This window comes from Brassica napus, chromosome C7 (genome assembly GCF_020379485.1).
Source record: "Brassica napus cultivar Da-Ae chromosome C7, Da-Ae, whole genome shotgun sequence".
NCBI classification, from domain to species: domain Eukaryota; kingdom Viridiplantae; phylum Streptophyta; class Magnoliopsida; order Brassicales; family Brassicaceae; genus Brassica; species Brassica napus.
Window position 1 is genome coordinate 43,290,783 of NC_063450.1, and position 24,002 is coordinate 43,314,784.

Here is a 24,002-nt window from a genome sequence, read left to right on the forward strand (position 1 = left end):
GAGTTTCTACAAAATTATTTGTAAAATTTGTATGATCTTGAATCAATAACATTAAATACATCGATGTACACCCATTCTCCAACCATTGATAATAAAATAAGTCGAACACTAATAATCAAAACGAACGTGTTGGTAAGGTATAAATGAGTTAGTTGTTCGTTTTAATTTTCTCTTTGTCTGAAAAGTCCACACGCAAGTTGAAGTTACGACTACGATATACACACTCTATAAAGGTTTGGGTTTGAATCCTTTATTGATCGAAGTGAACAAATCCATGCCCACATGACACCGAAGAACCGTCGTAACATGCCGGTGACCAACCTTCATTAATGCCTCTCTAACTTTGGAATAATTATTTGGTTTTGAAAAGGAAATTACCATATCTCTTAAGGATTTTTTTATCATAGAACATACTTTTACGTGCAGATTTTTTATCTATCTCATTATCGATTTATTTTCTTGAGTGGTCAAAGACTCGAAGTCACCTACTGGATAGTGCCAGTCTTGAAATTTTCGGGTTGAATACAAAACTAAATATATAGGTCCTCAAAACATTCCCAACTCATTATTATTTTCAACTCTATAATAATATTGAGAAGTAAAATTGCTCCAACACACTTCTATTTTTCCTTTAAAATAAATATTGCTATTTTTCTATTTATAGAAGAAGAAATAACATTTTTCTATTTTTACTAGCTCTATATTTAGATATTGATATTTTAGAAAAATAAATTAGAACATATCTCATCTCTATTATAGAGTTCTTCTATATTAGAGGTAAAGATAACAAAATACATTGGAGATAGTCTGAGTGATATATTGAAATTGAAGTTTACAATTAAAAATTTACAATATCCCTAAAACTTATAAAAGTATCAATTCTGAAACTATCTTTCTATTTCATTTTATGTAAAAGAAAGAAAAAAATACTCAAGCATTTATAATGATATTTGTTTGAAATAGGTTTAAGTAAAACTCATTTTCCTTTCTTGTGCTAATAACAAAAAAAAATATAAACCTAAAAACTATATAAATTGTATGCCGCCCCATACCAATGTATCTTAGGCACGTGTTCAAGGTCGGGCCTGCTGCTGGAGTAAATGGACATGCACCAAGGAAGAAAATATCAAGGTCTCCAGGAATACAGAGAAAATACTTACACAATATTCAACGCATAAGTAAGATAGTGAACAACAAAATAATAAGGCAATCACAAAGGATTGTGTGGTTGCAAACGAGTGTGTTTGTGATATAAGTGTTTATCCTGATAAAATCATATATATTTTTCTGGAAAATGGAGAGGCCCTATTGATTCATATTTTATAAGAGAGTATCCATTCAGATACCAAATATTTGAATGATGTGGTGTTTGGATAATCCACATGTGGGCGTTTCGCGTGAACCACACTAAATAGGTTCGGCTAGTTAGACTTCCTTCAAGACACTATCAGAATATCCCCAGCGAGTAGGTTGACATGGTCGCACAATAATACCTTGACAGCCCAAATTAAGGACCTACGTGATAGAAGACGACGTCGTATGTAACATAACACACAGCAAAAAAAATACAGGTGAAGTTAATTAAAAACACTTGTCCACACATGGGAACAAGAACAGTTAAGGAGTTGAAGGCAACTGGTGGTTAGGGAGCTAGTATGCGACTTAATTTAACCGGCTTAAATAGATTGGTAAGTGTTAGCCGTCTATATCCATACTTTAATATACTTCAACCTCAGATCTTCTACTAAAACCCTTGCATTATAAATTCTACGTACACTCCAACTTCTTCTCCTCAAATTCATCAAAAATACATTTCTATTCTAACTCCCACAGAAATGGCGATTCGTCTTTCGTTGATATGTCTTCTTGTTTCAGTCACGGCCATTGCGGCTGATTTAACACCGGAGCGTTATTGGATCTCTGCCTTACCAAACACTCCCATACCAAACTCTCTTCGCCATCTTTTTACGTCAGGTTGAAATTCTTTTTCACTTTAACATGCCATATTTGTTTCCTTCTAGTTTTGTGAAACACTGTTTATTTCTAATTTCTCTACGATCTGCTTATGTATATATATTATGATTTTCTATAGTTTAAAATGTTTTTCCAAGTTTTATATTTACGGAGATATAAGAAAAGGAAAATGATAGACCTAAATGCAAAGAAAAATATGGTTGAGTCCTTATTACAATTCCTATATATTATACTACTATTTATATATATTATATAACATGTATTTGAAGTTGTGTCACAAGCTGATTGGTTACACAATCGCTAGTAATTTTTGGAAGTGTACGTTAATAGCCAATTGATGTCTCCTTACCAAATTATTTCATTGTTGAAGATTTTAGCGACGAGAAAAGCACCAACGTCCAAGTAGGGAAAGGAGGCGTGAACGTTTACACCGGAAAAGGTAAGCATGGCGGAGGAACCGCCGTGAACGTTGGAAAGGGAGGTGTACATGTGGACACCGGCAAGGGTAAGGGAACACACGTGAGCGTTAGCGGTGGAAAAGGTCACGGCGGAGGCGTCGGCGTCCACACCGGGAAGCCAGGAAAGAGAACCGACGTAGGAGTTGGCAAAGGTGGCGTTATAGTGCACACGCGCCACAAGGGAAAGCCGGTCTACGTCGGCGTGAAACCAGGACATAACCCTTTTGTGTATAACTATGCAGCGAGCGAGACTCAGCTCCACGACGATCCCAAAGCGGCTCTCTTCTTCTTGGAGAAAGACATGGTTCCCGGAAAAGCTATGAACCTCAGGTTTAATGCGGAGGACGGCTACGACGGCAAAACTGCGTTCTTGCCGCGCGGAGAGGCGGAAACGGTGCCGTTCGGGTCTGAGAAGTTCTCGGAGATCTTGAACACGTTCTCGGTGAAACCTGGCTCGGGAGAAGCTGAGATGATGAAGAAAACGATTGAGGAGTGTGAAGCGAAAAGAGTCGGTGGAGAGGAGAAGTATTGTGCTACGTCTTTGGAGTCGATGGTGGACTTTAGCGTTTCTAAACTTGGCAAAGATCACGTCCGTGCTGTCTCCACTGAGGTACAAAAAAAAAGAAACCATAAACTAATCAAATCTATTTTTCGGTATAGGATTAGATGAACCGGACTTGAGCATAGCCAAATGAAGTAGTTTTAAGTTTCTAATTTTTTTTTGAGTTAATATGTATATATATGAAGATAAGCCTTTAAATTGTTAATGTTCTTTTGCTAAACCCTTACTCAATTGTTTAAGCGTCCCAAAATCTTTGAGTCGACTATGTCTGATTAGACTTAAATTTTGACAAAAAAACAAGAAACTAAATAAAATATTTGCAACCAGATTTGGTTATGCTCGGTTTTTTAGGTTTTCGCTTATATTTGGATTCCGTTCTATTTCAGCTAAAAAGACATTTAAGTTTGGTTCGGTCTAGTTTCGTTTTGATATAAACGCCTATATTGTTTTATGTCTATAATATTCTGGTTGATCGATGTGACCTTGGTTTCCACAGGTGGCTGAGAAGAATGCACCGATGCAAAAGTACAGAATCGCAGCGGCCGGGGTAAAGAAGTTGTCAGACGACAAGTCAGTGGTGTGTCACAAACAGAAGTACCCATTCGCGGTGTTCTACTGCCACAAGGCGATGATGACGAGCGTTTACGCGGTTCCCCTCGAAGGAGAGAATGGGTTGCGGGCCAAAGCGGTTGCGGTATGCCACAAGAACACCTCGGCGTGGAACCCAAACCACTTGGCCTTTAAAGTCCTTAAGGTGAAGCCTGGGACTGTTCCAGTCTGCCACTTCCTCCCTGAAACCCATGTTGTTTGGTTCAGCTACTAGATATGCTTTTCTATATTATGTAATAATGTATACGAAGATATATATTCTGGGATGTTTTGTATGTATACATATATATAGTAATGTGTGGTTTTGAATCTTTTTACCTCTGTGTAGCGACACAAGGTTCGGAAGCTATGTCTACGGTCTAACAAAGCAAGTGTGAAGAGTTTTATCTCCTGTGTTTAATCATCAAGAATTGTACATGGGAAAAAAAAGAAAGAACGAATTGTACATGAGAAGGAGAACACATAGAAAAGAGTCACGAGGTTTTGATAGTTTCTATAATACAGTGCCATACAAAGAACATGTCCATCCAACCCCGACCAATTTTAAACAGTAGACTCAATTTCTCCAAATACAATTTGCATGCGATCAAAATCCGCAGGAGATCAACTCACAGCTGTTTAGGCACATATACGAACCAAACTCGTGCAGCTCAAACCGTTAAGAAGGAAACAAAAAGATTTGATCAAAAGAAAAGAAAAGAAAAGAAGAGCAAAGTAGAGAAGGAATAAACGCAGGGTGGGAGAAAGCCATCAACCTCCTGCTTGCCTTATTAAGCAATTGGATAAGTTGGTTAGGAACAGAATCTCCTCCTTACGACAGCAAGCGGGAGGTAGATATGAAAAGGCCATGGAAGTATGGTTTGGGAGTAGATGATTTTTTCATTGTTCCTTTATAAGGTACTATAAAAGCCTATAGGTTTTGGTATATAAAAAATAGCATTAGGTTGTACAAAGGTTTTTTGAAGGGAATAAAATTTAAAATTCTTAAAAAAAAAAAAAAGGTAGAGAAGGAAACCAAAAGAAAGCATTTTCATTGGTGTGTTGATTGAATGGAATACAAAGCGTTACGGTGTTATAAAAGATTATGCAGAAAACGACGCCGTAGTGCGTTGAGATATGTGACCGACCGTTAGGACAGCCTATTTTTTAAAAATATATATGGATATTCAGACCACAAGGACATAAAGATAACTCCACTCGCGGTGGCGCGTGGTAATTATCACAACATCTCTCTCTCTCTCTCTGTGCGCATCTTTGTCCCTCCCTCACTGTGTCAGTACTCTCTCTCTTAAAAAAAAACCTCTCTTCAGTGGAGATACAATGGGGTGTGCGCAATCTAAGGTCGATAACGAAGAAGCGGTGGCCAGATGCAAAGAGCGGCGAAACGTAATCAAGGAAGCGGTCACGGCGAGCAAGGCTTTCGCCGCCGGCCATTTCGCATACGCCATTGCGCTAAAGAACACTGGAGCCGCTCTCAGCGACTACGGCCACGGCGAATCCGACCAAACCTTGGATCTCTTGGAACAGAGCCGTCTCGAGAAACAGAGTGAACGCGCCGCGGTGGTGGATCCCGCTCCTCCTCCGCCTCCGCCTATAGAGAGTCTCCCTCCTCCGCCTCCGCCTCTCCCGAAGTTCTCTCCTTCTCCGATCAAACGGGCCGTGAGTTTGCCGGCGGGTATGGCGGGTAGAGGAAGGAAGGTTAAGGGTGGTGTTGATGATATGGCGATTGAGGAGGAAGATGAAGAAGAAGAAGATGAGGAGGAGGAGGAGGAGGGTGTTGGTAAGGTGGAGGGGGAGGAAGAGTCTTCGCCGAGAACGCCGGAGAATGTTGGGAAGGGTAGAAAGAGACAAGAGACGCCGGAGATTGTGAGTGCGTCGCCGGCGAGTAGCTTGGCTTGGGACTACTTTTTCATGGAGGAGAATGTGCCTGGGCCTGACTTAGAAGATAGGGAAGTGGTGGGAAACGGGTTTGAGTCTCAGAAGAATCATAACTTTCGGTTCAATGAAGAGATAGAAGAAGAGGAGGAGGAAGAGGAAAAAGCTGGCATGTTCCGTAAGAACTCAGGTCACATTGGTGTTGAGGAAATGGAGCCAAAGACACCGGAGAAAGTTGAAGAAGAAGAGGAGGAGGAGAAAGGTAGAGGTAAGAATAAGATTGAGCATGCCAACACTGCTCCACCGGAGTTCCGGCGTGCGACCACCGCGTCAAACGTGAATCTGATGAAGATTCTGGACGAGATTGATGATCGGTTCTTGAAAGCGTCAGAGTGCGCCCAGGAGGTTTCCAAGATGCTGGAAGCAACAAGGTTACATTATCACTCCAATTTTGCTGATAACAGAGGTTGTAATTCAACTCCTCTTCTTTCTCTCTCTTATCCTTTTTTTTTTTTTTATCGAATCATCCATTTTATTATTGTGTTTTCCTAAACCCAAAATACTCACACTTTCCCCAAGACACGATTTTGGAATGTTCTCTCTGGTTACGCCTTTATTACAAGGCATTCTAAGACAAAACTTTGGTTACATTTTTTAGGTGATTCATAATGTATCCGTGGTTTAGAAAGCTTGCTTCTTTGTTTCTCTAATTGAAACTAGGAAAAAAAAAAATAACCAAAAGTCTGAGAAAAAAAAAAAAAGAGTTTTCTTTTGTAGATCCGATCATGGTTTAGTGTCTGCAATATTCCTTGTTGCACTTTTTTGGCCTCTCTACTTTGACATTTGTTTCTAGCTTTTGTGAGAATCCAATAATGAACCTTAAATTAATAGATCTGGTGGTTTTCTTAATTGTTTATTCGCGATTTGACTAATCAGCACCTTTAATAAACCACCCCTTTTCTTGCTTACCTTACCAGAGAGTGTTGTTTCGTCTAGGGCCAAAATCTGATGAACTTTTTAATTATGTTACCTGCAGGATATGTTGATCATTCCGCTAGGGTGATGCGGGTTATAACTTGGAACAAATCACTAAGGGGCATTTCAAACAGCGAAGGTGGGAAAGAAGATCAAGAATCAGATGAGCATGAGACTCACGCCACAGTGTTGGACAAATTGTTAGCATGGGAGAAGAAACTCTATGATGAAGTCAAGGTAGCTAGCTGATCATTTGTCTCTAGTACCTTACGTGTGTGAAGGATATGTCTAGTTGAATACATTCTTTTTTCTTTCTAAAGCAAGGTGAGCTTATGAAGATAGAGTATCAGAAGAAGGTAGCATTACTCAACAGGTATAAAAAAAGAGGTGCGAGTGCAGAAACCGTGGAGAAAACAAAGGCTGCCGTGAGCCATCTCCACACTAGATACATCGTTGACATGCAATCCATGGATTCAACTGTCTCTGAAGTAAACCGTTTAAGAGATGAACAGTTGTATCCAAGGCTTGTCTCCTTAGTCGAAGGGTAACTTCTCTCTCTCTCTCTCTCTCTCTCTCTCCTTCAAATTAGCCAACTAATTTTTCTGAACGTGTGACACATCCCTTCTAGGATGGCGAAGATGTGGTCAAACATGTGCATACAACACGACACACAACTAATCATTGTCGGAGAGCTAAAATCTCTCGAGATCTCGACTTGTCAGAAAGAAACAACAAAGCAGCATCACCAGCAGACACGGCAGTTCTGCGCCGTCTTGGAAGAATGGCACGTTCAGTTCGAAAGGCTCGTGACGCATCAGAAGCAGTACATTAACTCTCTAAACACCTGGCTGAAGCTAAACCTTATCTCCATAGAGAGCAGTCTCAAAGAGAGAGTTTCCTCTCCCCCAAGGCCTCAGCATCCGCCAATCCAAGCCCTTCTCCACTCGTGGCACGACCGTCTCGAGAAACTACCCGACGAGGTGGCCAAATCGGCCATCTCGTCGTTCGCAGCGGTTATCAGAACGATCCTGCTTCATCAGGAGGAGGAGATGAAGCTGAAGGAGAGATGCGAAGAGACGAGGAGGGAGTTTATTAGGAAGAAGCAAGGGTTTGAGGAATGGTATCAGAAACATTTGGAGAAGAGAGGACCAGTGGAGGAGGAAGGTGGGGAAGATGATCATGTGACTGAGAGGAGAATTGTTGTGGAGAGTTTGAAGAAAAGGCTTGAAGATGAAGAAGAAGCTCACCAGAGGCATTGTGTTCAGGTGAGGGAGAAATCTCTGCATAGTTTGAAGATCAGATTGCCTGAGATCTTCAGGGCATTGTCTGATTATGCTCACGCTTGTGCTGACTCTTACGAGAAGCTCAGAATCATATCTCAGGCTCAGAAAGCCACTTCATCTTCCTGAACCAGTTTTAGTTCTTTTTAGACCCAAGAAAAGATGAAAACATGTTTGAATAGTTTTGTAGTAGTTGTAACTTATTAGTGCTGTCTTGCAGAAACGTTGGTAAAAATAGTACAACTGGTTTGAGGAAGTAATATTTGAACCCACGCCCTCTCACAAGGACCAGAACTTGAGCCTGGCGCCTTAGACCACTCGTCCACCTTGACTGTTACCAACATTTTTGGACAGTGAAATACAGATAATGAAACATCAATACAATAATATGGACTAGTCTAAAACATCTCCAGAGAACACAATTCAAGAAACAAATACACAAGGAAACTTTAAAATACTGAGCATCCTATATAGGCGATAGTGAGCAAGTAAGATCTACATTGTTGGGAATGTAGTACATCCTCATAGAACATAAGAAAAACTATCCCGGCTCCCAAGTCCTAAACCCTCTGCGGTCTCTCCCTCCACCAGCATCCAAAAAGAGACAAAACGATAACTGGTCCTTTTACCATTTCTTCAACAACATAGACGTTTGTTTACAAACTAGCAGAGAGCTGAGTTCCTAGTTAGTCTTTGCCTCATCCTGTTTTTGGCACCAAACTGGATCTTTTCCTCCGAGTCTTCCTTGCTTTTCTCGATCTCCTTCACATCACCATTGTCGCTTTCAGGTGCTCCTTCCTCTGTTTTAGAAATATCACTTTGTTGCTCTATTCCTTCCTCGTCATCTCTATCCGTTTCACTGATCAAGAAAAGAAGTGAATGATGAGTTCCCTCCCTCATGCTAAAGATCTTCACTCAGACCCACTCAAAATATTTTTGATTTTTCCAAGTTCTACAACAACAGGTGAGAGGGATCAACAGTTTTCACATTCTAGTTCATCAGATTATCTGAGAATTGATTTAGCCAATTGAAAATACTAACTAAAACTAGATAAGCTCCCTTAACAAAGCAGTCAAGCTCTTACTCTGTATCCTCAACAGCATCTGTGATCATTTTGTCATACTCGTCTGCGTAATAAGATATGCAAACTCATAAGCCACGAGTAACGGGATCAAATAAGAGGAAGCAACACAAGTAAAATGACTTTACCAAAGGTGTAAGTAACAGGCTTGCGGTTACGACAAGAACGGGTAAAGCGGATAGGACGGGATATGTTGGCACTAACGAACATCTCTTGCCTCATCTTCTTTTTGATGGCTCTTTCTTTTTTCTGTTAACATGATATAGCAGATGTGCATAAGCGTAAAGAACAAAGTTGAGGGATGTAGCTAACAGTGGAAAACGTACTTTATGAAATTTCTCAACAACGGGTATGGCATCTGTCTCAATCGTCTTGCCGACAGCAGCCAAAGAAGATGATTTGCTTGATGATAACTCTCTCTGCCATTACAGCATATCAGTATCATTTTTTTCAAAAAAAAAAAAAGCATATCAGTATCATTAAAAAAAGGAAATGAAACCATTTAATAAATCTTAAAGACTAGAAGCAGAAACAAAAAATCGAAAAGCTTACAGCAACTCTTTGAAATTCATCTAGATTGGTTGCTTCAGTTTCCCAGCAGAAACAGGATGCATGTGAGAACACATTCTTCCTCGCTTTGGCGCTTTTTGAGATTTCATTGACTTCCTTATATAATCTGTACCCCAGGATGTCATTACCATCAAACCTAGAACAGAAAAAAAACAATTAAAGTTAGTCAAACCCAAATGTAAAAATATCGAAAGACGTAAATAGGACATGTAATGTAACTACCAGTAAGAAGTCTTCTTTCCATCTCCTCCCAACTTCCTTTTGCCGAAACATGGATTCAGAGCTCCTTCATTGGCATTATCTTGAATATACTTGCGAGCATCATCTTGCTATATCATCAACCAATGGAAACAAACAAACAAACAAAAAACTTGTAAGAAAAAGTAGCAAATGAAATGTAACCATAATATATAGTTCAAATACTAAATTAAAAGAAGATATTACTTGGGCTCGAAGCTCACAAAGTGCTTTCAGAAACTGCAGGCGATCAGTAGGGTCAAGTCCTTTGTATCCAGATATTTCCTCCCTAACCATAAAGAAGAGAAGAAAGTTGTTACCAACACCATAAGCATTACAACCTGAAGCAATAAATAATGCGCAAGATTTAACATCATTTAACCAATACCCTTTGTTAGCGGTTACAGGAATTTCACCATTGGCAATCTGCAATAATGGTATCACATGAGTCAAATAAGGAAAAACCATAACCTGTTTCAAAAACAGATATAAACATACAACAAGTTCCACTATGGGCCTTACCGATGGCCACCATGGATCGAGTTTCTTACACAACGCAGTGATCCATGCATCTCCTCCGTCCTCAAGCGATTTATTATTCACCGGTGGTATTCCCTGTCGAAAATCAGATCCAGGTGTTTTTTTTTCTTATGGGCAATAATAAACAAACTTGTGTGCATGGTTCACAAATAATCAAAAAGAGATTTTTTTTGTTAAACTTAAGCTATAGGTTTTTTTTTTCTCAGTACAGCAAAATATGTTAAGAGCTCAATAATAGATAAAGTCGAGACCTTTAGAAGTGCAATGTGAAGCTGAGCATTTGTAGCGTCGGAATCGATGATACCCATCTCAATCTCTTCAGCTGTTACCTTTAAGTTTTCCGAGATAAGTGGTCGAAAGACCTGTCACAGCAACATCCAAATCACATGACCAATGTTAGAAACGTTTACTTCTCAGTTGAAATTTATGCAACAAGCAGCGAAATCTCTCACAAAAGCCCTGGAATCTAAACACGCAAAGAGGTTCGTTCATACATTGAGGAAGTTAAGAACGGAAGCAAGTTCCCAGCTTCCACGCAAGTGCTTTACTGCTGCGTCTGAGGGCGAATCCTGGTCGTCCGACAGAATCGTCAAGTCGTCGACGCAGTTTTCCAACACCGGTTCGGGTTCTGTGGTCGCGACCGTTGGTCTCTGGCGGAGAGTCACCATATTCAGAGAGGGTGAGAGAGAGAGAGAAGATGAAAGGGCTTTGTGGGGAGTGGGAATATTAATAAATGGAGAATTTTTTTTAGGAGAATTCTCCCGCCCACTGGAGGGATGCTTTCTACAATTTACTATTTTACCGCTCAGCCCCACCCCCATCCTAGGGTTAATTTTTTTCCCTTTAATTCCTTAATTCTTAAAATTTTAGTATTTTACTTTTGCTAATACGAGATTGTAGTTCAACAGCTGTACAATTTCTTTCTTGAACCGTAGATAGTTTGATTCCTTATAATATAAGTAGTATCTCCATACGAATCATGCAACCGTATGGTCAAACATCTCTGGTCATTGTATATTCGTTAAACTATATATACCACATGTTCAACAAACCCTTGGACATTTATTCATTGTTATTTATTATATCTTTCACTTCAATCCGAATAGGCGAATATAATTAACCATGAGGTGTGTGTGTGTGTGTGTGTGACTGTAGAGTCATCCACTTGTATTTTCTGAATTCACCACTCCGTGTTAAAAGTTTATGGTAATAGCAAACGTCAAATCTAAATACAAAACCAAGCCAGTGAATCTTTTTTGGACATTTTATATTATTTCTTTACCTGATGAAGTTTTTTTCTTCCTATAGAGCATGCTTCCCCTGATCCCCTCCTACATGAGACAGGAGGAACCGTTTTAGGTATAAAAATGAATTTAGCAGTTCCATGTCAAGATAAAGAGGAGAGTTTAAATTCTGATCAGTACCGCATCTAGCTAGCCTCGGTTGCTTAACATGTCAAGGATGGTGTAAGCAGCTTTCTGGAACTGTTCTTTCTCTTCCTCGAGAACCCTTTTCTTCTCCATTGCATAATCCTTTGATTTCTCAATCTCCTCCTTTATTCCAACTGAGTTTTGATCGATCTCACTGCATGGTTTTTTTTCCAACCAAGAGAAAAAGAGGTAATGAATAAGAGCACTCAGCAGTATCCACTAGTTAGGTAATATACTTACTTGACCAACTTGAGCATATTCTCCATTCCCATCTGAACTTGCTGCGACATTTCTGCCAAATTGAAATGCATCAGGGGACCAGTGATTGCTAGAAAGTTGAACAACAGAATCTAAACGCATTGTTCATAAAGAAATATAGAGAAAACATGTAATCGTCGGTCTACTCATGCTATTTGTATAAAGCCAAAGGGACACAAAGATACAGGTAAAAGGTTGCACATCAAATCTAATACACATTGTTCAAAAACGAACCGGAGAAAACATTAACCTGTAATCTCAGTCCCAGCACTTATCTAATCCATGAATAAAATAACATTGACCACGGCTATAGTATCACACCTACACTACAGTTATTTTCATCTACGAGAGAAGCAACTAACAATGGCGGTTTCTAATAAACATCTCAGCACGAGAAGAAACGCGAATTCGAATTTAGATCAAGCGATTAAGCCAATTTTGACAACGAATCGTAGTAGTTTTTTGCGATAAGCGAGTATGAAAACGGAACTCCTGATTCCTATGGCAGTCTCCAAATGTTGCTTATGAATGAAAAGATTATCGGGAAAATGGAGGAAACAAACCGAATACGAGAGATGCCAGATCCGATTCAGCTTGCTGAGGAACCAGCTCCGCACAACTCTGCGCCGGTGATTCCGCCATTATAGCTGTCAGAGAGATATTTCGAAGACGAGTGATGAGTGTATTTGTGACTTGTTGTGAGGGTGCCGATTTGTTTGAAGACGAGTGCGAGTGTTTTGGGCTTGGCCCATTTTAAAAACTCCGGAGCTATGCCACAACTTTGCAATTTTGAATAATTAAAAATCATTAAACATTTGGATTGTAATTATAATTAGTTTACATATTTACAAAAAACAAAGGGTCTCAAACATGAAGCTTATCTCTATGATGTAGACACGTATCAAATATTTTCTGAATATTTTGTGTTATTAAGCATATAAATCACCTAAACATGATAAAACTTTTAGAAATCATAAATATTTAATTATATAATAATTAAGTAGAATTATATAGTTTGGGTGGTTTTAGATGGTTTTTTATATTTTGTAATTTAAATGATAAGGTTAGTAGCTTGGTGGGGACAAGAGGTGATCGTGTGATATGTGCGGTCAAATGGTTACCACCGTTCGTTCTTATTAATGAACCTGAAAAAGGCTTAACAAACAAGAATCATATATAATAATAAAATTATGTGAAGTTAAAAATAAACACACACATGCAAATCTATTAAAGGAGACAAGTCCTACACTTTGTCCTATAGATTTGCAGCTTGCTGTCTCAAACAAATTCCCTCTGGCTCTAAACAATCTCGTTTCAACACATGCCCTTTTCTAGTCTCTACAATAGATCGATCAGTTCACCGGTGGCTGCGAGGAGGAGCCGCCCTGTTAAGCACTCGGAGACGGCTGCGGCGCTGGTGGAAGAGACGGCGCCGATGGTGGAGAAAACGGTGATATCTGAGGTGGAGGAGGAGAAAGATGGCCTGGACAAACACAGGAAGAAGTGACAGGACTACACTTGTAGGAGTCACAATCCACGGGCTTCGACAAAAACACCTTACACTCCATCGTCGACCTCTGCACTTTCACATCCTTGAGACAGTTCATCGTGCTATTATAAGTCTCTAGATAACGACACGTTGGTGGTTCTCCAGTGAAGTAGTTAGACCCGTATATAAACTCTCTAAGATTCTTAAGCAAACAGATCTCCTCCGGTATTACACCGGAGAACATGTTACGCTCTACGTTTAACACCTCTAGACTCTCCATCTGGCCCATTGACTCCGGCAACTCTCCGACCAGGGAGTTGTAACTAATATCCAAAACTGTGACGTTTTTGAGCAGCCCCATGTCATTGGGTAGACAGGACTGTAAACCGTTATCCATCAAGATGATCTCGTTCAGAGTCTTACCCATCTTGCTGAAACTCGTCGGTATACATCCGTCAAACCGGTTCGACGCCAAAACTAGAACCGATACCGGGGAACTCCCCATGTTAACCGGGATTTTACTAGTGAACCGGTTACTATTCAGAAACAAAGCGTCTAGGTCCTTTTCGAATAGAGATTCTGGTAATCCCCCTTCGAATTCGTTGTACCGGAGATCAAGGTATTTTAACTTCGGTAAACCGATAACCAATTCCGGGAATTTACCAGCGAACCGGTTATTGCTGAGATCAAGTTCAAACAAGAGACTCAGCTGAGAAAACCCGAGTGGGAGTGTCCCACAGAACCGGTTCGAGTTGACGTGAAACAGAGCAATGTCTGTGAGGAGGCCAAGCTCTTCGGGGAGATGACCGGCGATATCTCCATGGTTTAGATCGACGCCGGAGACAGTTTTGTTGATAGAAGGGTCGTCGAGGGATTCAGAGCATACTACTCCGTTGTAGTCACACACACGGGGTCCGAACCAGTTTAACGTTAGGTTCCACGGGTCAGAGATCATGGTCCGCTTCCACGCTTGTAACGCCACGTAAGCTCTCTCGAGCCGTACGTTTTCGAAGATGAAGTATGGAGGTATCGTTATTGGGTCGTCTCGGACGTAAAGTTGCCGGGACCCACTATAAGAAGCGGTTGCGACGCGCGATATGTAAAGTAAGATGATGGTCGCGGCGAACGATAATAGGGTCGGTTGATAGATCCTCATCACAGTATAATGGTGTTTAGTTTTGTTAAATTCACTCTTCTTTCGTTATTTTTTTGTTTTGTTTTAGTTGTTGATTTAAGTCTGTGAAAGAGAGAGATTAGCAGTGAATGCTACAGGTTCTTATTATTAGATGTGAGAGTTGAGTAAAACATTATATGCATCGCTATTTTTAGATGTTTGATTAGTCATTAGTAGATTGTCAAATCTTTTTCCTATTACATCGTTGGCGTTGACCCAGATGTCTGAAGGATGTATTGTTTTTTATTCTTTTAAGAGAACATAAAAACTGTATTGTCTTTCATTATTATTTTAGAGATATTAGTGGAATGATGAATAACTAAATAAAAAGATTATAAGACTAATCATTTTTATTTGGAATTGACTTGGCAAATGTGAATTGAAAATCATACCACTAGTTTAGCGTCCAAGTAACCCAAGTTTAACGAATCAGAGTTAAAAATACACATATAGTATGTGATGATGCTAGTTTTTAGGGATTAAACTCAGGGGTTTGTTTATTGCTAAGGTACTGGCTACGGCTTATTTTATTTTTTTTACTGTCATCCTTGGTATAAAAATTAGTGGAAATGTCTAGTTAACCTTTTTTCTTGCTAAAAAAATGTCTAGTTAACCTTGATATTAGACCATCATTAATCTCAATCTCTTAACTAGATTTTTAGCGGTTGTAATTGACGCTTCTAAGAAGAGATATAATTAAAAAATATAATAAAATATTCTAATAAGAGATATAATTAAATAAGAAAACCCCAATCTAATAGACGGTTCTTAACTTTTCTTAGATTTTAATTTAAAAAATGTAAGAACTATCTCTTAAATAAGAGATATAAGTAGTTTTTTAGCCAAAAGTGTAAAAAAAAAAAAAACAAAAAATATCAAATCATGAGTTAAGAACCCCGGTCTTTTGACCGGGGTTAATGATGCTTTTACTTTTTGCTAACTTGAACTCATTGGTAGTATGTCAAAAATCATCCACAGAACATATTATATATATCCTTTTTTGGCTTTTTGAGCTCTCTACCGGAATTCTTTTCCGATTTGGTTTTGCTTTTCTGTCACGGTGGTGGTGTGTTTCCTTTTTTGGGTCGCCTTTAAATTTTGGGTGAGAATTGATTGTTTTTTTTTTTTTTTTTTTTTTTTTTTTTTGGTGATTGAAAAATCAAAAGATCTGAACTCCCTTTTTCTTCCCCATTATTTCTCCCATTTTCCCAATTTACTTTGTCCACATTCCTTATCGCCTCATCACTTTCCTTTTTGGTTTCCATTAATTAATCCTTACATTTCAATTCCAATGATTTCCATCAAAATCATCACTGAATATTGCAGTCTTAATAGCAATTATAGGTCGATTTGCGTAGACCTTCTCCCCAAACTCGACTTGCATCGCCGTCGGAGAGCCAAGGAGTTGTGTTTTTGTTTGACTGGAATGGCGGAAAATCTTCAGAAGGCAATCAACGCCTTATCGTTGCACGATGAAGAACCGGTGGATCTGCCTGATAGTCCTAGATTTCATGTGTTCGATGAAAACGCAACCAGTCTTTTGGGAAGACTCTTGAACCCTGAATGTCAAGCTATGGACAAGATGATCGAGGAGATGCCTAGGATATGGAGAGTGTATGAAAGAGTCCGTGGAATCGCCTTGTCACGTGACAAGTTTCAGTTTATTTTCGAAAGGGAAGAAGACTTGTTGACGGTGTTAAAAGACCGACCTTGGACCTACAATAACTGGACCATGCTGCTTGATCGATGGATCCCGTCGCCGCCGGCGAATTTCTTGACTACTGTGGATGTATGGGTTCGAATCAGTAGAATCCCAGTGAATCACTATCGTCTGGAGACAATGGACTTCTTAGCATCCAAAGTGGGAAGAGTGATTGAGATCGCTTATGACCCTAAAGCGTCCCAAAAAGAAGCGTACATTCGGGCCCAAGTTCGACTGGATATAGCCAACCCAGCAATCGCTATTAAACCTTTAAATCTACCAAAGGGGGGAAGAGTGATCATCGAATATGAATATGAGAAGTTGAGGAAACGTTGCTTTCATTGTCAGCGCTTAACCCATGAACGTCCAAGCTGTCCTTTCCTCAAAAACAGGGGACCGCTTCCAGCCAATAAAGACGCTGTTAAAGATTCACGTGTTAGGGAGAAATCTGATGCTATTGGTGGAAGCTCGAAGCAGATGCCTTTTCTGATCGAACATCCAGTAGTGCCTCCTGGGTTTGCTCCGCTATTCCCTGAGATGCCTCATAAAGAAAGAGACATGGCCTTGCAGTACATTTCACATAGTGATCCAACGGAGAGACAGGCCAGAATCACTAGAGTGCAACAATCTTTGCAACTAGGGTTTGAAGACAATCTGGGTAGTGCACCGCGCATATCTCATGACATTAATAAAGGGAAAGGCCATGTTTTCAACTTTCAAGAACATGATCGTCCAGGTAAACGAGTTGCAGTGACTAGAGAACGTTCAGCCTTCTCTGAGGCTGACTTGAAATCTGTAAAGGATCGGACAAGCTTCCCTTCTGACAACCTGGAAGTTTCTTCGTCTTCTTCTTCCCTCGGTCCAACGGTCTTTAGAGTGGGAACCTCTACAGGTAACCTATCTACCGGGGCTAATGAGGCTGTTAAGAAAAGTCGTCGTAGACCTCAACGCTGGAAACGCATATGCAGTCAGCGCCCTTCAAGTCAGGCTCAGGACTTAGACCATACGGGCAAGAGAGACAGTCCAGTGGGTGATGGAGAAGAATCTACTGCGACTCTTGGTGGGAATCAGGCTAAGCGAAAGGCTCCTGTGAATGTTGGAGAACATTCTTCAAAATCTCCAAAACCCCTTCAACCTACGGTGGCTTCCGATTTGAAGCCGCTGCTCCCCCAATGAGCATCATGAGTTGGAAATGTCGAGGAGCTGGAAGCGACGAGACAGTTCACCGTCTCCGTGAAATGAGGAGAGATCATTTCACGGATTTTTTATTTTTGATGGAGACAAAACAAAAACGTGAGTACATGGTTGGGTTACAGAAAGAATTTGGTTACGATGAGTTACTTACTGTTGAGCCGGTGGGTCTGAGTGGTGGCTTGGCAGTGTTTTGGAAGAGTAGTTTTGAGGTGGAAGTTTTAGAGGTTGATAAGAGGATTATTGACTTGAAGGTGAGGATGGGTTCTTTGGCATTTTTCCTCTCCTGCATATATGGTGATCCAGTTAGAGCGCGTAGGAAGGCTGTTTGGGATAGGCTCTCTACCGTTGGGATGGTACGGAATGAGCCGTGGGTTTTGGTGGGTGATTTTAATGAATTGCTCACTGCGGCAGAGAAGGTTGGTGGTCCAGATAGACATGACTCAACTTTCTGGGATTTTCGGAATCTGGTGGACAACTGCAAGATTAAGGAAATCAAAAGCTCTGGGAACTGTCTATCATGGTCTGGTAAGAGAGATAATGTTTGGGTGCAATGCCGTTTAGATCGCAGTTTTGGGAATGATGAATGGTTCCGACTGTTCCCCAGAGCTCACATGGAGTATTTGGAGATGCTATTCTCTGATCATAGACCCATTTTGATCAAATTTGCATTGGAGGAAAGAGAAATGGGGAGAGGCCGCTTCGTTTTTGATAAGAGGTTAGCAAAGCAGGAAGGCGTGGAGGAGATAGTCAAGCTTGGTTGGGGGGTTGACGCATCAGAAAACGAGACACCTTTGTTGGAGCGAATCAACAGGTGTAGGAGAGAGCTCGCCAAATGGAAGAGAGTTACGACTGTAAGTGCGAGGAGTAGAATTAAAAGAATCAAGGAGGCGCTGGAGAAAGAAATATCAAAGACAGCACCTTGCTGGCTGCGGTTGAAAATGCTAAGACGAGATTTGTGTAAAGCGTACCGTGATGAGGAATCCTTTTGGCGGCAACGTAGTAGGGTGAGATGGCTTAAACTTGGTGACAGGAACAACAAGTACTTCCACCTCTGTGCCAAAGGTGGCAAGAACCGATAACATCCTTTTGCTTAAGGATTCCCAGGGTAGAGAACACTTCTCTGAAGGATAGAATGGTAACATTGCAGTGGAGTGCTTTCGTGATATTTTTACAAGTTCAAATCCTTGGGACTTGGAAAGTCTGTTTGAAGGGTTCCAAAGTAGAGTGTCTCCTGCAATGAACACGATGCTGACGGCTCCAGTACTTTCTGAGGAAGTTAAGAATGCGGCCTTTTCTATCAAAGAGGATAGTGCCCGGGGGCTGATGGATTAACGGGCACTTTTTATAAGCGGTTCTGGTCTACGGTGGGGGCAACTACAATCCGTGAGGTACATGGTTTCTTTCAGACGGCGATCTTACCCGCTGGTTGGAATCATACGCATATCTGCCTTCTGCCTAAAATCACTAACCCATCAAGGATGACAGAGCTGAGGCCTATCAGTCTCTGCTCAGTACATTACAAGATCATCTCAAAAATTCTTTGCAATAGGCTGAAAAGAATTCTACCAGAGATTGTCTCAGACACGCAGGGTGCTTTCGTTAGTGGTCGCCTTATAACTGACAATATCTTGGTGGCACATGAGATGGTACATGCTTTAAGGACGAAGGATGGCATCGACTCAAACGTCATGGCCATTAAGACAGATATGTCTAAGGCATATGATCGCGTAGAGTGGTGTTTTGTGGAGTGTCTACTAGAGAGGATGGGCTTTGATAGGAAGTGGGTAACATGGATCAGCGCCTGTATTAGCTCTGTCACATATTCGGTGCTCTTAAATGGTAGTCAACATGGGTTTATCAAACCGGAGAGAGGGCTCCGTCAAGGAGATCCACTATCTCCATTTCTCTTCATATTATGTGCGGAGGCTTTGGTGAGTACTCTGAATCAAGCTGAGTCCTTGGGAAAGTTGAATGGCATCCGTTTATCAAGAGAGGGTCCTGCAGTGCACCATCTGCTGTTCGCCGATGATAGTTTGCTGTTATGTAAAGCAACAGTGGAGGAAGAAGCAGAGTTAGTAAGGAGGCTGAAACTATATGGTGATGCGTCAGGCCAAGTGATAAACACCTCCAAGTCTTCGATAATCTTTGGCTCCAAAGTTCCAGCTATGTTCCGTAATCAAATGAAAGAGGTGTTGAGTATTGATGCGGAGGGAGGTGAGGGTTTCTACCTGGGACTACCTGAATGTTTCAGTGCATCTAAGAGTAAGCTTCTAAATTTTATACACGATAAAGTTCAGAAGAGACTCAGAGGAGGGGGTTCGAAAATTTTATCTCAAGGAGGAAAAGAGATTATTCTAAAATCTGTGGGGATGGCTCTGCCAGTCTTTGCAATGAGCTGTTTCCGGTTACCTAAAGATCTCTGCGCTAAACTAACGAGCATTATGACTGAATTTTGGTGGGGAGGTGATGCAGAGAAAAAGAAAATTGCATGGGTAGCTTGGAAGAAGCTATGCAAACCTAAGGAACTCGGTGGCATGGGTTTTAAGGATATTGCTTGGTTTAATCAAGCCTTGTTATGCAAGCAGGCATGGAGAATCTGGTCTAACCCGCAATCCCTTCTAGCGAGAGTCATGAAAAGCAGATACTTTAAGCAAGGAAACTTCCTTGAGTGTTCTGTTGGATATAGACCATCATATGCTTGGAGAAGCATTATGCATGGTCGTGAGCTACTATCACAAGGGCTGCTTAAAAGAATTGGGAATGGTAAGGATACACATGTTTGGTATGATAACTGGATCCTTATGCCTATACCTAGACCTCCTAGATATAGAACAGATGAAGTAGACCTTACGCTTAAAGTCTCAGACCTTATTGATGAGAGGCATGGAACGTGGGATGTTCAACGGGTACGTCATCTGTTTGTAGGGGAAGATGCCAATCAGATTCTGGAAATGAGGCCACAACTTAACCGTCATGATACAATGGTTTGGGGCTTCAGCAGGAGTGGTTTGTATTATTCTCAAAGCGGATACAAGCTTCTGCACCTCCTACAAATTGTTGGAAATCCTCTAGCCGCACCCTCCTTGCCTCCTATTGAGAAACGGCTCTGGTCTAATTTATGGAAAGTGAAGACGATGCCTAAGATCAGACACTTCCTGTGGAGAGCATTAGCCGGTGCCTTAGCCGTAGCTGAAAGACTGAGATCGCGAGGGATCCCGGTGGAAACGACATGTAAGTTATGTCATGCACAGCCTGAGACTATTTGTCATGTGCTCTTCCATTGTCCGGTAGCGAAGGAGGTTTGGAGATTATCAGAGTTTCCTATGCCAGCAGCTGGCTTCTCTACAAACTCGGTTTTCCTGAACTTTCATCACCTGTTGGAGACATGTAAGCGAAGTAGGTTGGAGGAGAGAACTCGCTTGGTATTTCCATGGATTCTTTGGAACATATGGAAATCTAGAAACAAATTTGTCTTTCAACAAGTGAACGTAGAGGCAGAAGAGATATGGAGAAAAAGTCAGTTGGAGTTTGAAGCTTGGAATGCAGCTAACGTGGGTGACAAGGAAGACATTGATGAGAATGTGGGTGAATCTGCTTTAGCTTGCTGGCGAAAACCATATCCAAGTTTCATAAAATGTAACGTTGGTTCGTCTTGGACAGATGCAAACCAAAATTGTGGGGTCGCTTGGCTGACACGGAATCATTTGGGTGTCTCGCTAATCCACAGCCGTCGCTCATACTCAATGGTGGCATCACAGCTAGAGGCTGAGTTGCTAAGTTTTCTGTGGGCCGCAGAGAGCCTATCGACACTGCGACATAAGAATGTGGTGTTTGAATCTTCATCATATTTGGCGGGAGAAGCATTTTGAATCCTGATAATTTTCCTATGTTTCATGGGTTGATTGACGTGATAAGAGAGAAGCTGTCTAGGTTACAACTGTGGTCTATAGCTTATGTACACAGCAGAGCAAACCAATGCGCGGAGGCCATTGCTCGTAGTGTGACAAGGGATCAGCGGTATGCTTCGTATGTGGGGAAAGATGGACCTTCTTGGTTATTGCCTATGATTCATGCAGATGCTGTTCGAGCGGACAATGGATACTAAGAAGGATCTTGAGTCTTGTTTACGGCTCATTTGAAGCATTTCATTATCCTCTCAACGGTGATGGATGCAAACAAAGGAGATAATGTTGGTTTTTAGTAGTTTTTTAATTTCTGGAGTTGGGGGCCCTGTTGGTTTCACCATACTCTGTTTCTTTCAAGATTGTTGCCCTGCTTTTTATAAATCGATTACAAAGCGTTAAAAAAAAAAACTTGAACTCATATAGGACTCTTGGGTACTTGATTAATTTTAATAAGAAAATTGTAATTTTTATATGTGATGATTGAGCTTAACATAGTTGTGTGTCTGTGACTTGACGTAAATTTAGGTTATAATTATTAATTAATCAGAATTGACATAGTTATCTTATCTATGACCTTGATACTTAATACTCCTACATGTCAATGAAATTGAAAAAACGAAGAGCGGTTACACAAGTGCTTTGGATAGTGTTCAAGAAAATTCCAAAACAGCAAAATCGTAAACAAGTAAGAAAATATGAATTCATTTGATTTGACAGCTTAAATTTCGAGTGATGTCGTAATGTAAATTGGTACAGATAATCATAGCATGATCTGATAAAATATCATTTCATTAATTATTAATTTAGTTTCTTAATTTCGATAAATGGTTCAACTCCGTCGATGTCTTGGTATATTAGAGACTGGTTTAAAGTGAACCGGCGAGAGAGTGTATATAATGGTTTACCATATTATTCCCTTTTTATTCAGACACAGATACGACGAGTCAGCCAGTTATTAATAGACACGTCACCACACCGGAGAAAATATCAGAGAGATGAAGAATATTAGAGGAATAACCGGGTCAAGGATAAGATAATTACGTTTCCAAACAGACCCTACCGTGATGCGGACCTTCAAGTAAACGCTTCTTCTTTACGATATAATAAGTCCATTATTGAGAGTTTCGATCGTCTCTCGATCTTCTTCAACGCCTTCGATTGTTTTCTTCTTCTGGTAAGCTCCTTTTCTCTCTCGTCTCTGCTTCGCCGTTGACGTGATCGCAACGATGACGCTCGTGTTCGCTTCTGTTTTATTCGTGAATCAGTTTCTCTAGATCATATAATTTCTGAAGAAAATTTCAATATCCGTGTATGTAGTCTCGCGATCTATGTTCATGTAACAGCAAAACATCGCGTTTGACTCGAGAATCGTTTCCGGGAAGCCATGTGTAGTATCGATGCCTTTAGATTGATTTTGACCTAAGACGTTACGAAGAACAAGCGAAGCTTTATCATATTATCAGAGATTCGTTTTATATCTGTTACGATTATCTCTTTGTGGATCAATGTATGGAGCGAAACAAATCATTCTGATTCGGATTGGTTCTTCTGATTGGAATCATTTTTGGTTTACTGTATGATTGGAGTAATCAGTTTGCTCTCTTCTTTGTTTCAGTACAACACTTAGCGATGAAGCCAGGAGGATCAGCATTGAATCCCCACGCAGCAGCTTACGTACCACTCTCCAAAAGAGAGGGTGCTTCTGCTTCTGCTTCTGCAAAGCCTGCTGCTGCTTCCACACATCACGTGCAGTACCAACCCTATGTAGCATATGGTTATGGAGACCAAAGTTCTCAAATGTACATGCCAAAGACAACATACTCCTCTGACAAGCAGTTGAGGGATGAGGATTTGGAGATGGACATGGAGATTGAGTACCTTTCGGCCACGTTCTCCGATTTGTCATATGAGTCTATCAGTGATGTCTACTTGGCCAACAATGGTGATCTTGATGCAACTATCGAAATGCTGAATCAGCTCGAGGTAATTCATTCACTACTCACCTTGCATCATCCCTGCAATAGCAAAGTTTGCGAGTTTTAACCTTTCGGTGTTCCATTCCTACAGATTTACAGTACTGAAGCGCAAGAATACCTTCCAGACACACTGGACATTGGCGATGTACCTGAAACCACTGCGCCTTCGACTTCCTCAGCTCCAGAACAAAAGAATGTGAGTAATGAAGCAAGTGCATCATCAACATCCTCGGGTACCCTCAAAGCTCCTGTGTCTTCCTCCTGATTTGATGAGTCCTTAAATGTGAAGTATTATAAATTTCTTGCAATGGATATGATATCATATGAAGCTTGATGGTTATCTTAGGAGAGATCTCTTTGTATGTTTTCCTCATCCTCCCCTGCTTTGTTTCCTGAGGAGAGAGAGTACAAAAATGTATAGCTATTTTTTTTGGAATATTACGAGTTTGGGTGTTGAGAATTGGGATTGTTTTTATGGTGGACAAAAGCTATGAATCAATAATAGCCTTTCTGCTCTTTTGCCCATTTATGAGTCTTTACTCTCCTCTTTTGCTGCTCAATATTACGACTTATGAAGTGATATAGTATGTTGGCTTCGGTACATTCATTTTTGTTTCGTATTCTAATATTTATCAATGTAACCGATTATATCCATTAATCATTTGAGTAACCTGAAACGTTTGTTTATACTGTCAATGTTATATAGTATGTT

The 24,002-nt window shown here is 40.6% G+C and overlaps 7 protein-coding genes across 11 annotated transcripts; 4 read left to right on the top strand and 3 right to left on the bottom strand.

Moving 5' to 3' along the window:
- Positions 1–1,712: 1,712 nt before the first annotated feature.
- LOC106410612 (BURP domain protein RD22) lies at positions 1,713–3,914 on the top strand. Its single transcript, XM_022705499.2, has 4 exons — positions 1,713–1,974; positions 2,345–3,042; positions 3,491–3,850; positions 3,882–3,914. The coding sequence occupies exons 1-3, from the start codon at positions 1,836–1,838 to the stop codon at positions 3,815–3,817; spliced, it is 1,164 nt and encodes a 387-aa protein (XP_022561220.1). The 5' UTR covers positions 1,713–1,835; the 3' UTR covers positions 3,818–3,850; positions 3,882–3,914.
- A 716-nt stretch (positions 3,915–4,630) lies between these two features.
- LOC106410913 (protein ALTERED PHOSPHATE STARVATION RESPONSE 1) lies at positions 4,631–7,993 on the top strand. Its single transcript, XM_013851550.3, has 4 exons — positions 4,631–5,944; positions 6,515–6,690; positions 6,774–6,997; positions 7,082–7,993. Exons 1-4 carry the CDS (start codon positions 4,924–4,926, stop codon positions 7,860–7,862), a joined length of 2,202 nt encoding a protein of 733 aa, XP_013707004.1. The 5' UTR covers positions 4,631–4,923; the 3' UTR covers positions 7,863–7,993.
- Positions 7,994–8,092: 99 nt separating this feature from the next.
- LOC106410914 (DDT domain-containing protein DDR4-like) lies at positions 8,093–10,845 on the bottom strand. The gene is made up of 11 exons (XM_013851551.3): positions 10,657–10,845; positions 10,414–10,524; positions 10,145–10,237; positions 10,011–10,048; positions 9,830–9,911; positions 9,608–9,714; positions 9,368–9,521; positions 9,142–9,234; positions 8,944–9,064; positions 8,819–8,861; positions 8,093–8,592 (listed from the first exon to the last, which is right to left on the bottom strand). The coding sequence occupies exons 1-11, from the start codon at positions 10,828–10,830 to the stop codon at positions 8,397–8,399; spliced, it is 1,212 nt and encodes a 403-aa protein (XP_013707005.3). The 5' UTR covers positions 10,831–10,845; the 3' UTR covers positions 8,093–8,396.
- On the bottom strand, positions 10,156–12,585 carry LOC106410915. 3 transcript variants are annotated; one of them, XR_002659647.2, is made up of 6 exons: positions 12,414–12,584; positions 11,833–11,884; positions 11,587–11,746; positions 11,445–11,493; positions 10,414–10,524; positions 10,156–10,237 (listed from the first exon to the last, which is right to left on the bottom strand). XR_002659647.2 is itself a non-coding variant. In XM_013851552.3 (4 exons), the coding sequence occupies exons 1-3, from the start codon at positions 12,490–12,492 to the stop codon at positions 11,596–11,598; spliced, it is 282 nt and encodes a 93-aa protein (XP_013707006.1). In that variant the 5' UTR covers positions 12,493–12,584; the 3' UTR covers positions 11,338–11,493; positions 11,587–11,595. The 3 variants fall into 3 exon arrangements, 1 of the variants encoding a protein (XP_013707006.1); XR_002659648.2 differs by lacking the exons at positions 10,156–10,237; positions 10,414–10,524 and adding an exon at positions 10,660–10,812 and having other exon boundaries at positions 12,414–12,585; XM_013851552.3 differs by lacking the exons at positions 10,156–10,237; positions 10,414–10,524 and having other exon boundaries at positions 11,338–11,493.
- A 164-nt stretch (positions 12,586–12,749) lies between these two features.
- Positions 12,750–14,735, bottom strand: LOC111207907 (leucine-rich repeat extensin-like protein 7). The gene has a single exon (XM_022706472.2). It carries the CDS (start codon positions 14,493–14,495, stop codon positions 13,239–13,241), a length of 1,257 nt encoding a protein of 418 aa, XP_022562193.1. The 5' UTR covers positions 14,496–14,735; the 3' UTR covers positions 12,750–13,238.
- A 1,204-nt stretch (positions 14,736–15,939) lies between these two features.
- Positions 15,940–17,391, top strand: LOC106408831. The gene has a single exon (XM_013849526.2). It carries the CDS (start codon positions 15,940–15,942, stop codon positions 17,389–17,391), a length of 1,452 nt encoding a protein of 483 aa, XP_013704980.2.
- A 1,467-nt stretch (positions 17,392–18,858) lies between these two features.
- On the top strand, positions 18,859–23,815 carry LOC106366796 (polyadenylate-binding protein-interacting protein 6-like). Of its 3 annotated transcripts, none has more exons than XM_013806458.3 (3): positions 22,242–22,488; positions 22,930–23,297; positions 23,382–23,815. In XM_013806458.3, exons 2-3 carry the CDS (start codon positions 22,944–22,946, stop codon positions 23,553–23,555), a joined length of 528 nt encoding a protein of 175 aa, XP_013661912.1. In that variant the 5' UTR covers positions 22,242–22,488; positions 22,930–22,943; the 3' UTR covers positions 23,556–23,815. The 3 variants fall into 3 exon arrangements, 2 of the variants coding, with proteins under 2 accessions (XP_013661912.1, XP_048617903.1); XM_048761946.1 differs by lacking the exon at positions 22,242–22,488 and adding an exon at positions 22,519–22,821; XR_007325816.1 differs by lacking the exons at positions 22,930–23,297; positions 23,382–23,815 and adding an exon at positions 22,632–22,821 and having other exon boundaries at positions 18,859–22,488.
- Positions 23,816–24,002: the final 187 nt, after the last annotated feature.